Raw genomic sequence first — 12714 nt, 5'->3', positions numbered from 1 at the left:
CTGAATACTCTGATTGGTCATGGTGTGGTAAGGGGGCGGGGCGCGTACTCTTTACCTCACTCTGATTGGATAAGTCAGGGGGAGTGTTGGGGAATTCCCCGCAGGGCGGAAGCGCCAGGACTTCAGGCAGAGCTTAGTTATAGGCGGGCGGCCGCTGGGACCCCTGAGGCGTCGGGGGCTATGGCGGGGGTCGCGTGCTTGGGGAAAGTTGCGGAGGCCGACGAATGGTGCGACAGTGGACTGGGCTCTCTGGGTCCGGACGCAGCAGCCCCCGGAGGACCGGGGCTGGGCGCCGAGCTGGGCCCGGGTCTGTCGTGGGCGCCCCTCGTCTTCGGCTACGTCACTGAGGATGGGGACACGTGAGTGAACCTTAGGCTGCCAAACCGGGCCCGAGGATCCGACGTCTGATTCCTTATTAGTCTCTGAACCCGTCTTCCTAACCTTTCACTCCTAAGTCTAACTTGTGATGCTTGACTTTCTGATCCCTAACCGCCAAGCCCTCACCTCAGTAAAAGCAATTTACTGTCCAACTTTGATCTTAGCGCCTTAATTTCTGATCTTCCTTTCTTGAACTCTGGTTCATAGAGAGCTCCACATCCCTATCCATTGATCTCAAAACTCTATTGATCTTCCTGACCTTATTCCTGAGACCTTTGTTAGAGCTGTAGTTCAGACAGCCCCCCCTCCTGACCTCCTACCTCCAAATATGATCTTTGATCCTTAGCTCCTGCTTTATGAGCCTGGGACTTAGATTTCCAAAATTAATACTTGGCCTTGACTCCAAGATTCTACCTTCTGAGCACTGATCTTAAAATCTTACATTCAAAGAGAAAACGTAAGCTCCATTATAGCAGGGTTCACGTGTGAAATATTTATTGAACACTACCAGGTTCCAGGGCCTGTTTTAGGTGCTGTGATAAGGCAGTGAAGAAAACAGACAAAAGCTTAAACCCTTGTGGAGTTTGCGTTCCAAGGGTGGGTATATCGATAGGACAGATGGACTGACAGGAAGACAGGAAGGAAGCGGGGAGGGAAAAAAGGAGAAAGAAGGAAAGAAAGGGTCAGAGAAGGAAAGAAAGACACAAAGTGAGAATGAGCGAAAGAGAGAGGAAAGGAAGAAAGACAGAAAAATGAAAAACAATATAAAAGAAAGGCAGGGAAATGGTACGTCTGAAGGTAGTAAGGTATTTGGGAAAAAATAAAGCAGGAAAATGAGACCAGTGAATTATTTGGGGGGGGGGGGGAGGACTCCATGTAGAGGGACAATGGTTGTAAAGGCCCCTGTGACGGATTGTACTGGGTTTTTTGTTCATTGTGTTCACTCTTCTGTCCTCAGTGACCGAACAGTGCTTGACCCATAATACGCACTCAGGAAATAGTGATCTTTTTGGAGAACCAGCTTAGGTTTCATTAATTTTCTTTATTGGATTTTTGCTTTCTATTTCATTGATCTCTGTTCTGACTTTCATTCTTGCCCTTCTTTTGCTTACTTTGGGTTTAATTTGTTCTTTTTCTTTTTTTTTTTTTTTTTTGTTTCTTGAGGTGGCAGCTGAGCTTATCCATTTGAGACCTTTCTTTTCTAATATAGGTGTTTCATGCTATAAATTTCCCATAGTACTGCTTTAGCAGTCTCACAAATTCTGATATACTGTGTTTTCATTTTCATTTAATTCAATATACTTTCTAATTTCTCTTTTGATTTCTTCTTTGGCCAGTGGATTATTTAGAAGTATGTTATATAGTTTCAAGGTATTTGGAAGGTCTTCCAAATGTCCCTTTTTAAATTGATTTTTAAAAAAGTTTTATTTATTTAAGTAATTTCTACACCCCATGTGGGGCTTGAACTCATGACCCCAGGATCAGGAGTCACATGATCTTCTGACTGAGCCAGCCAGGTGCCCTTTTTTTTTTTTAATTGCTTTTCAATTTAATTCCATTGTAGACTGAGAACATACTTTTTGTGACTTGAATCCTCTTAAACTTATTGAGAATTGTTTTATGGTGGAGAACATTATATGTGCACTTGAAAAGAATGGATATTCTGTTGTTGGGTGCAGTGTTCTCTATTTTTTTAAAAAAACTTTTTAATGTTTATTTATTTTTGAGAGAGAGACAGAGACAGAGAGAGTGCCAGCAGGGGAGGAGCAGAGAGAGAGGGAGATACAGAATCCAAAGCAGGCTCCAGGCTCCGAGCTGTCAGCACAGTGCCCGACGCGGGGCTCGAACCCAAGAGCCATGAGATCATGACCCGAGCTGAAGTCGGATGCTTAACCGACTAAAATTTTTAAGTAATCTCTACTCCCAACGTGCGGCTCAAACTGACAACCTAGAACTCACAACCATGCTTTATTGACTGAGCCAGCCAGGCCCTCTGGCTTTACTAACTTTCTCTTTGTTCTGTTATTTAAATGGTTGGCCAACTGTGGCCTCCAGGCAAAATCTGGCCAGCCATCTGCTTTCGTAAGGCTGTGAGCTAAGAATGGTTTTTACATTTTCAATGGTTGAAAAAAATCAGAAGAGAAGAATAATAGTTTGCCGCAAGTGAAAGTTACGTGAAATTCACATTTCAGACTGCACAAAGAAAGTTATGTTGGAATACAGCCATGCGGGGTCATTTATATACTGCCAGTGGCTGCTTTTGTATCACAAGGGCAGAGCTGAGTAGGTTAAAAGAGACACGGTAGGATCCACAAAGCCTAAAATCTTTAACTGGCCTTTATAGAAAAAGTTTGCTGACTTCTGCTTTTTTTGGCTTATATGTCATATCACATACGGTAAAAGATGAAAGAACTTCAGAAGAGAATATATTTCCATTTGTCCCCTCCTGGCCTCCACGTTATTGTTGCCATACATTCTATTTACACGTGTGTCCTAAACTCCCCCATACTTTGTTAGTATTTTTGTTTAAACACTCAACTATTTTTCCAAATTACCTTCTGAAGAGCCTTACAGTAACAAGAGAAAAAAAATCTTCCATATTGACCCACATAGTTACTATTTTCAGTTTTCGTTATTCTTTTCTGTAAGTTCGTATTGTGGTCTGATGTCATTTTCCTTTTGCTCGCAGATTTCCTTTAATGTTGCTTTGGCGATATGGGTCTGCTGCTGATGAGTTTTCTCGGCGTCATTATTTTGTCTTCGTGTTTGAAAGACGTTTTCGCTGGGTTAAAGAATTCTGGGTTGACTGTCTGAATACTTGAAAATGGTGCTCCATTGTGTTCCCTTGCCTTATTTTTATTTTTCTGTACTTAAAGTAGTTTTGTCTCTGGCTCGTGTGAAATTTTTGTTTTCATCATTGGTTTTGAACAGGACTTTTATGTTGGGCCTTTGCATAGTTTTGTTTTTTTTTGTTTTTTGTTTTTTGTTTTTTTCAGTATTTCTTGTTCTTGGGAGTCATTGAGCTTCTTGGATCTGTGGATTTGGAAAATTAAATTAAGTGTCTGACTTCGGCTCAGGTCACGATCTCGCAGTTTCTGAGTTCAAGTCCCGCAACCAGCTCGGTGCTAACAGCTCAGAGCCTGGAGCCGGCTTTGGATTCTGTGTCTCCGTCTCTCTCCACCCCTACCTGCTCGCAGTCTGTCTCTTTCTTTCTCTTTCAAAAATAAATAAACGTTAAAAAAAAAATGTTCTCTTGTGTTTCATTAAGAATAGCTCTTATTGTGAAGTCTTCAAGTTTGCTAATCTTTTTTTCCTGCGGTGTTTAATCTGCTACTAATCCCATCCAGTGTATTTTTCATTTCAGATGCTATAGTTTTTATCACTAGGAGTTTGGTTTGAGTCTTTTTTTTTTTTTTTTAATCATCCATGTCTCTACTTAACTTTTTGAATGTTTGAGATTCACTTATAATGAACTCTTTTAATGTTTTTGTTCGTTAATTCCAACATCTGGGTCATTTCTGGGTCAATTTCAACTGATTGATCGTTCTCATTATGGATCATGTTTTCCTGCTTATTTGCCTACCTGGTAATCTTTGATTAGATGCCAAATATTGTGAATTTTACCTTGTTAGGCCAGCAAGTTGTGGATTCCTATAAATATTGTTGAGTGTTGTTTTGGGATGCAGTTAAACTACTTGTAAGCAATTCGGGCTATCTGGGTGGCTTAGTTGGTTGAGTGTCTGACTTCTGCTCAGGTCACGATCTCACGGTTAGTGAGTTTGAGCCCCACATCGGGCTCGGTACTGATAGCTTAGAGCCTGGAGCCTGCTTGGGATTCTGTGTCTCCCTCTCTCTCTCTGCCCCCCTTCCTTACTTGCCTTCTGTCTGTCTGTCTCTCTCTCTCAAAAGTAGATAAACATTTAAAAAAAAAAAAAAAAAACAACCAACTACTTGTAAGCAGATTGATCCTTTGGGGTTTTGCTTTTATGATTTGTTGGGTGGGTCCTGAGCAGCCCTCATCTAGGGCTTATTATTCCCCACAACTGAGGTAAGAACCTTCCAGAGTATTCTACCCAAGGTCCTTGGGTTTTTCCTAGTCTGATTGGTGGGAACAGGCATTATTCCTGGTCTCCTGTGAGCAATGGGCATGTTTCCCTAATCTTTTTGGATGGTTTCTTCACACCCCTGCGTTAATCAGCACTCTCCCAAATACTCGAGAGGCCCCTCTGTAGACCCCCCAGGGTCTCTCCCTGTTCAGCCCTCTCCTCTTGGGTTCTCTGTCCTCTGACTCTAGCTGCCTGCCTTCCCCAGCCTCCACTCCTTCTTGCCTCGTATGCAACCTGCCAGGCCCCTCTCTGTGCGGTGTCTACTCTCAAGACGGTAAACTTGGCAATCAGTTGAAGGGCTCACCTCATTTTGTTTCCTCTTTAGGAATCATGGTCATTCATTGCATGAGGACTAGTATCTGGAAAACTGTTGCTTCCTATACCATAGTTTGTCAGATTTTTTTGATTGATTCAGACGGGAGGGAAATCTGGTCCCTGTTATTTCGTCTTGGGAGGCAGTAGAAGTCCTACTTAATACACACCTATTAGGGGCGCCTGGGTGGCTCAGTCGGTTGAGCATCCGACTTCAGCTCAGGTCATGAACTCGCGGTTCGTGGGTTCGAGCCCCGCACCGGGCTCCACGCCCACAGTGCGGAAGCTTGCTTGGGATTCTCTCTCTCTCCCTCTCTCTGCCCTTCCCCCACTCTCACTTTTTCTCTCTCTCTCTCTCTCAAAGTAAATAAATAAACTTAACACATTTTTAAAAACCAAAGCACTGATTAAACAAATATGCTGACTTAACTGACCTGACCCTCCTAGATTCCTGACAGTTGGTTCCAGACTTCTATGCTCTGCTCCCTGTTTTTGTCTTCAGGGCATTGCACTTGGCGGTGATTCATCAGCATGAGCCCTTCCTGGATTTCCTCCTAGGCTTCGCGGCTGGCACCGAGTATCTGGACTTACAGAATGACCTGGGCCAGGTGAGCCCCCCGGGGACAGTTTAGGGCTTGGGACTGGGTTCTCCGTGCACCCCCTGATCCCTGCCCTCTGCTCCCGCAGACAGCCCTTCACCTGGCAGCCATCCTGGGGGAGGCCTCCACAGTGGAGAAGTTGTACGCGGCGGGTGCCGGGTTGCGTGTGGCGGAGCGCGGGGGCCACACGGCACTGCACCTGGCCTGTCGCATGAGGGCACACGCCTGCGCCCGTGTGCTACTCCAGCCCCGTCCCCGGTGCGCCAGGGGAGCCCCCAACACCTACCTCGCTCAGGGCCCCGACCGCACCTCTGACGCCGACCGCCTGCCTGTCTCCTCGTACCCCGACCCCGACTCGGAGAAGGAAGATGACGAGAGCGAGGAGGATTGGAAGCTGCAGCTGGAGGCTGAAAACTATGAGGGTGAGGGGTTCTCAGGCACCGGGCAGGGCTCGGGCTCCCAGGCGGAGCGAGAATTCCTGGCTCTGGGCTCGGTTCTCCTGACTCAAGACCCAGCCCCTTGGGGAATAATACCGAGGCTTCAGGTGCCCAGGCATTGGGAACGGTCCCCAGTCGAGCCCCAGATTACTGAGACTTGGTCATGTGGAACTCGGCACCCGGACCACGTGGGGCCCAGACCTGTCACCCACAGGCCTGGAGCCACTAAGATCCAGTTCTTGGGTCCAGCTTGCCCAGCCTGAAGGCACAGCTCCCACCCTCTCACCAGCCACAGGTTCCAGCCCGCTCGGGACGAGGGAACTCAAGGCCCAGGTTCCCAGAGGTTGACACTGGGTTCAAGGACAGCCCTCAGCCAGGCCTCATGAGAAAAAAGGCATCTGAGTCTCGGCTCCCCCACCTCTAAGCCCGACTGCCTGGACCTAAGCCCCTTCCACAAAGGGACTGAGATCACCCAGGACCCCGTGTCTAGGACCCACTTCACCTTCTAAGGTTGCAGGCCCTTCAACTACTCGGGACCCAGGAATTTGGGGTCCAGGCCCTTTGTGAAGTAAAGACCAGAGACTCGGTCTCCTGGTCCCAAGATCCAGGCCTCCTGTCCAAAGCCCCCAGGCTCTTCATCCATAAGCCCCAGACATGCCACAAGCCGGGCATTGGCACCCCCAGTAAGTTCCAGACCACCGAGACGTAGGCATTTGGGCTGCAGAAGCCTCTTTGACATACCCAGGAAATCAGGAGCTGTACCCCAAACTCAGTCTCCTCAGGCCACAAAGCCGTCCCCTGGGACCTTGGCATTTGAGGCCCAGGCCCCTCACCCCCATCGTCCGACACCTGTCGCCCTGTCCACAGGCCATACCCCGCTTCACGTGGCCGTCATCCACAAAGATGCAGAGATGGTCCGGCTGCTCCGGGAGGCTGGAGCTGACCTCAACAAACCGGTGAGCTGCCCTGGGGAGAGGATGTGGCAGGGAGGCTTGGCCCCCAGAGTGGGGCAGGGCCTCCCTGACCCCTCTGTTGCGCCTCGCAGGAGCCCACGTGCGGCCGGAGCCCCCTGCACTTGGCAGTGGAGGCCCAAGCAGCCGACGTGCTGGAGCTTCTCCTGAGGGCAGGGGCCGACCCTGCCGCCCGCATGTACGGTGGCCGCACCCCACTGGGTAGTGCCACGCTCCGGCCCAACCCCATCCTCGCCCGCCTTCTCCGTGCACATGGAGCCGCTGAGCCCGAGGACGAGGACGACAGACCCGGCCCCTGCAGCAGCAGTAGCGACAGTGACAGCGGGGACGAGGGCGTGAGTGGGGGGGCAAGACCGGGCGGCCCGGCCGGGGGGTCAGGGTAAACGGGCAGGCGGGAAGGGGGAGAAGAGACATTAGGCAGCACGTTGAGACTGACCTCGGGCTGCTGTGATTCGAGAACTCGGGCGGCTGTGCGGGGAGACCTGGGCAGGGGTGGTGGGGAGCACGCGGGTAGTGGTGGTGGGGAACCGAAGGCAAGGGCAGAGGTGGAACTCGGGCAGAGTTAGAGAAAAGACCTCGATCGTGGTGACTGGTAATGGTACTGGTTGGCAATGGTGGCTGACAGCGTAGGGAGTGATCTCACAGGGCAGGAGTCGGAGAACTCAGGCTCCGGGAAGCACTGATTCCAACCCTGGCGGCAGTGGGGAGAGACCTCCGGTGAGGAGGTTGCGTTGGAGAACCCAGGTGGCAGAGACCCCACTCTGGGCAGGGACGATGTTGGGGGGGGCGGCGAGGAATCTGGGTAGAGGCAGAGGGAGGGGGCGGAGGAGGGAGACCCCAGTGGCTATGGCCCTAAGTACTGGCAGAGCAGTGGGGCCGGAGCCCAGGCAGTGGTGGTGGGAGAACACAGGTGACCTTGAACGTGGTGTGTGGAAAACTAAGAGCAGGGAAGTTGAAGGATGACTGGGCGAGCTGGGGCTTCGAGACAAGACCCAGCTGTCGGGGTGGGTGGAAGCAGCTGGACAGCAGGCGGGGTGACAGCCGCCTGAGCCCCTGTGCCTGCCCCCTTTGTCCCCAGGATGAATACGACGACATCGTGGTCCACAGTGGCCGCAGCCAAAACCGGCTACCTCCCACCCCAGCCTCGAAACCTCTCCCTGATGACCCCGTCTGACCTCATTGTTAATAGGATTTCCAATTTAATAAAATCCCAGTTCTGACAACCAGAGACCGTTCCCGGGTCCCCGTCTGTCTAACATCAAGTGCCACACGAGCCTTAGCGGTTTTCTTTGTGCTTTATTCACTCGGCAGGGTTGGAGTGGGTTACATGGGTGGCCGGGTGTTTCCAGAGTCGGTTGGAGCCCAGCCCCTCTACCCAGCTCAGACTCGGCCCCTCGGGCCTGGTCGCGTGGCACACCTGTCCCCCCATTCCTGCAGGCTGGGGAACGGAGTGGGGTGTTAGGCGAGCTTTGGGGGTCAACAGTCATAAGCCATAGGGTGTGTCAGGAAGGAGGACGCGAGGTCGGGGGTCATCCCTCCCTCCTGATCTCCTCCCCCAGAAGCTCCGTTGCCTTCTTTAGCTCATCTCGCACGTGCTCCAGCCGCACCGTGTCATGCTCCTGGGGGGATCAGAAACGGGTTGATCAGCACACCCACCTTCAAGGGCAGGCCCCCCTCAGGAGTCACCCATGAATGTGGGCCATGTCGGTTTGCATGCCGGCAGCCGGCAGCGGTCCTCTGGTCCCCACGGACCGCGGTGGTGACCGCAGTGGAAGAGTTAGACCGGCCGACGTGGCCAGCGAGGCAGTCTGCGTGGACCGCCACGGCCAACGACAGCAGGTGTGGCTAGTAAAGGGGCCCTGACCCATTTGTGAGGTGCTGGCCGGTTAGGCTGCTGCCGCCAGTCACGGGGACGTCTTTCTTCCCACGGCCCAGCGGTGGTGTCCACCTGTGGTCCAGCGAACCGAGCACGGCAGCCACTTTTCACGTGGCCAGACTGCGCGTTACTGACTACGGTGGCGGCTCACTCGGACGCCTCCGCGCGATTCTGGTGGCCATCTTGGTTACTGTACTCTTGGTGTGGAAGCCATCTTGGCCAAGCAGGGGCCTTGCTCGGATGTCGCTGCCTAGTCCTGGTGTCCGTTCCGGTCACCATGGTCCATTTGCGGTGGACAGTGGCCGTGTACGGCCCAACTGGTACCCATTTGGTAGTCGATTCCACGGGCCGTTTGGCCTACCCCGCTTGCCCGTGGCCTCCACTCACCTCCCTCTCGGAAGCCTCTTCCTTCTCCTCCTGCTTGGGCCCGGCTTCTGGCTGGCGGAGGCGGTGGTGATGCGGCGAGTCCTCGTGCCTTTCTCCTCCACCCGCCTCGGCCCCCTGCCACAGGCCGTGGCCCGCGCCCAGCACCTGCACACCCTTCTCCTCGGCCTCAAACTGGGCTGTTTCCTCGTCACTGGCCTGCTCTGCCACTCGCTTGTGGGGCCGCCCTCCACCCTCTGGGCGCCGCTTCCACGGGCCTTCGAAGGGTTCCACGGGCCCCCTCTTCTTCCTCTCCTCCTCCTCCTCCTCCTCCTCCTCCTCCTCCTCCTCCCGCTCCTGCTTCTCCTCCTCCTCCTGGTGGAGCCGGCTATGGAGCTGCTCGCGGATGGTCTGTTCCCGCACCTCAGACTTGTGGGCCCTCTCGGCTGCCTCTTCCTCATCCCTCGCTTCCTGGCTGGACCTCATCTTCCCAGCCTCTTGCTTCTTGAAATCCCCAACCAGCAGGCCTTTCTCTTTGGTGGACACACAGCCGTAGGGCTCTGTCTCACACATCTCTGGTGGAAAGAGAGAGGATGCTCTCTGTGCAGCAGAATCGGGAACCGGACCTGGAGGAGTTCTGGGGCCTGCCCGAGGCCCCACAGGGGGGCTGCCCAAAACCGGGAGAGGAGGGTCAGGTCTGGGGGATGTTCTCTGCCCCCATCCCGTGCCTCTGCAGGGACCCCCCAGGGTGGTGCTGGAGGCCGGACGGGACACCGGGCGTGCCGTGCCAGCCCAGGCAAGGGGGCCCTGGGATGAGACCACCTTTCTTCCAGGCAGCCCAGGCCGGAACCCCGGGTGGGGTGGGGGCTCCCAAGAGGCTCTGGGGCCTGGGCCCCCCTTACCTTTGTGGAGGAGAGCTGTGCAGGGGCTTCTCTGGGCCTGGCCCAGCGTCAGCACTTCTGTGACCACTTCTGCCAGACAGCGGGTCAGCTGGGCGTGAAGGGTCAGAGGGGAGGTTGAGGGTAGGGCAGACGGGAGGAATGAGAGCAGTGGGAAGTTTGGGAGGGAGATGATCATGGAGGCCGGTCAGGGAGGGCCAGGGTCTGGGGAAGATGAGGCAGGGCAAGGGGTCTGCACTCCTCACCTCTTCCTTGGAGGGTCTTGGCGCCAAGGGAGCAGCGGTGGCTGTGGAGGAAGGAGGTGGGTGCTGGTACCCTCGGTACCCCGCGGGCACTGTCCTCGGTGCTGATCCACGGTCCCCTCCCCAGCCTACCTGCCAGGTGCACCGTCCCTACCTGGAAGCTCAGCCCGTGAAGTCTCTAGTCCAACCCCAATGGGTGCACCGTTCCCGCCCCCCGCACCCCCAGTCCCTGGTCCCTGAGCTGGCCGCAGAGGTGCCCTCTCCAGTTCCTGGCACTCACCGGCCCCCGGCAGCAGCGCCAGAAGCAGGGGCAGCGGCAGCAACAGCAGCACGGAGGCGGGCCCGCGGCTCTGCATGGTGGGGCGTCGGGACCAGGGTGCTCGGCGCCGCGCGGGACGGCGCGGCAGCTCCTTATAACCCGCGCCAGTGGCCCCGCGGGGGAGGAAGTGACGTCATCACCGCCCCTTCCCCGCCCGCGCCAGGGTGACAGCTGCCGGGCGGCCACCTGCCCGAGACCCTCAATTATTCATGGAGACCCACGTCCCGCACCCGCTCCTCTTCCAGCTAATGGTCCCGGAGCGTCAGCATGGAGGGAGGGTGCTTCCCCCAGAGAGACACGGTCTGTTGAGCTTAAGGCTGCACGGGGAGGGCGACCTGAGTTCGAATCCAGCGGCAGCCATTCACAGATAGACCTCAGGCAACTCCTTCCCTTCTTTGGCCTTTTCCTCATCTGGAGATTTGGGGGTCCTAAACCTACTTCCGCAGAGGTGGTGGCTGGGCTCCGCCTGAATCCCAGCTCCACCACGGCCAGCTGTGCAGCCTGGGAAAACTGCCAGACCTCTCTAGGATTGGTTTTATGCTTTGTGAGACAGGGCGGGTGGCCACCTGCCCCACAGGTGAGGGGTAAATACATAACGGGTGCATAAGATCATTTAGACAGTGTCTGGCCCTGGGAACTACACCCGTCCCAGCACCCTCAGTCCAGTAGCTTTTATTGAGCACCTACTATATGCCCCACCCTCTCAGAAAGCCCGGGTGACAGCAGTGAACAAGCAGGCAAACTTCCCCGTCCTCTTGGGCCGACATTTGAGAAGGGGAAGACACAACACTCAACTCTGCGCCTATAAGGAAGGAGGAAATGACCACAGACTCCTGCATCACACAGTGCGAGTGGCTTTTCCTTTGGCCGGCCAGGGAAGTCCTCTCTGAGGAGGTGATATGTGGGCTAAGGCCTGAGTCATAAAATGGAGGCAATCACACAAGATTGAGGGGAAGAGTAGCCACAGAAGGGACTAGCCAGCGCAAAGGTCGGAGTCAAGAATGAGTCTGCAGACTGGGGCGCCTGGGCGGCTCAGTCAGTTAAGTGTCTGACTTCAGCTCAGGTCATGATCTCGTGGTTTGGGAGTTTGAGCCTCACGTCAGGCTCTGTGCTGACAGCTCAGAGCCTGGAGCCTGCTTCCGATTCTGTGTCTCCCTCTCTCTCCCTGTTCCCCCACGCTCACATTGTCTCTCTCTCTCTCTCAAAAATAAATAAAGATTAAAAAAAAAAAAATGAGTCTGCAGAGTTAGGACAGCAAGACCAGAGCACGAGAGAGAGGAGGTGGGTTGAAACGGAAGGCAGGGGGCAGACCACGTGGGGCTCTGTGGATCACGGGGACAGCTCTGTCCTTTCCCCTGAGATGGAGCTACATGAGGGCTCCAAGCAGTGGAGGGATGTGACCAGACACAGGTGTCCGCAGGGTCGCTCTGGCTGCGTGGGGGCGGGGGAGCGAGGAGATGGTGGAGGGGCTGTCGTGACTCTCCAGATGGGGAGAAAACAGTGGACAGGACCGGGGAGGGACCAGGGAGGGACCGGGGAGGAAGAGAGTAAGGGCGGATTCTGGTAATGGTTTGGAGAAGGAGCCGCCAGGGTCTGACCTACGTGGGCACGAGGGGAGCAGAGAGTGACCGAAGGGCTGTGGCCTGAAGAACTGGGAAGGCAGTTCCATGTACCAAGACAGGCACAGCGAGGGGAAGAGTGAGTTCTGCTTCGTGGAGTTTGTGCTGCCTACTGGACCCCCCCCCCCAGCCCCCTGCAGTGGAGATGGGGGAGTGAGGTTGAAACTGGGGTCAGGGGAGCCTGGGTGGCTCAGTGGGTTAAGCGTCCGACTTCGGCTCAGGTCATGATCTCACGGTCCGTGAGTTCGAGCCCCGCATCGGGCTCTGTGCTGACAGCTCAGAGACTGGAGCCTGCTTCAGATTCTGTGTCTCCCTCTCTCTCTGACCCTCCCTCATTCATGCTCTGTCTCTCTCTGTCTCAAAAATAAATAAACATTAAAAAAAAAAAAAGAAAAAAAAGAAACTGGGGTCAGTGCAAGGTGCCCCTCGTCCTAGAGCAAGGGAGAGGCCTCGCATCCTCTCAGTTCCTGAGGTGGCCCCCAAGTTGCCCTCCGTGTGCTCTGGGGGCTGCTGGACATTCTTGGCCATGGTCCCTGTGGCCACAGACCCTATGATGGTTTAGTACCTCTGACCAACTGCCCAGCACCCCCGTA

General features: G+C 54.3%; 2 protein-coding genes and 1 long non-coding RNA gene across 4 annotated transcripts in view; 2 read left to right on the top strand and 1 right to left on the bottom strand.

Annotated features, from left to right (window-relative positions):
• The window catches only part of LOC128778030 (uncharacterized), a 250161-nt gene that overhangs the window by 119994 nt on the left and 117453 nt on the right, over window positions 1-12714 (top strand). The window lies entirely within an intron of this gene.
• Window positions 95-8031, top strand: NFKBIB (NFKB inhibitor beta). 2 transcript variants are annotated; one of them, XM_053905991.1, is made up of 6 exons: window positions 95-359; window positions 5299-5404; window positions 5691-5817; window positions 6700-6788; window positions 6878-7138; window positions 7882-8031. In XM_053905991.1, exons 1-6 carry the CDS (start codon window positions 181-183, stop codon window positions 7975-7977), a joined length of 858 nt encoding a protein of 285 aa, XP_053761966.1. In that variant the 5' UTR covers window positions 95-180; the 3' UTR covers window positions 7978-8031. The 2 variants fall into 2 exon arrangements, with proteins under 2 accessions (XP_053761966.1, XP_053761965.1); XM_053905990.1 differs by having other exon boundaries at window positions 5484-5817.
• On the bottom strand, window positions 8080-12292 carry CCER2 (coiled-coil glutamate rich protein 2). The gene is made up of 5 exons (XM_019432117.2): window positions 10464-12292; window positions 10187-10227; window positions 9945-10032; window positions 9067-9617; window positions 8080-8422 (listed from the first exon to the last, which is right to left on the bottom strand). Exons 1-5 carry the CDS (start codon window positions 10537-10539, stop codon window positions 8333-8335), a joined length of 846 nt encoding a protein of 281 aa, XP_019287662.2. The 5' UTR covers window positions 10540-12292; the 3' UTR covers window positions 8080-8332.

Source organism: Panthera pardus, unplaced genomic scaffold, assembly GCF_024362965.1.
Source record: "Panthera pardus isolate Hobbes unplaced genomic scaffold, ASM2436296v1 HiC_scaffold_18, whole genome shotgun sequence".
Taxonomy (NCBI): Eukaryota; Metazoa; Chordata; class Mammalia; order Carnivora; family Felidae; genus Panthera; species Panthera pardus.
Note: the sequence above shows the minus strand (reverse complement) of the source record. Positions and strands in the feature narration are given on the sequence as shown.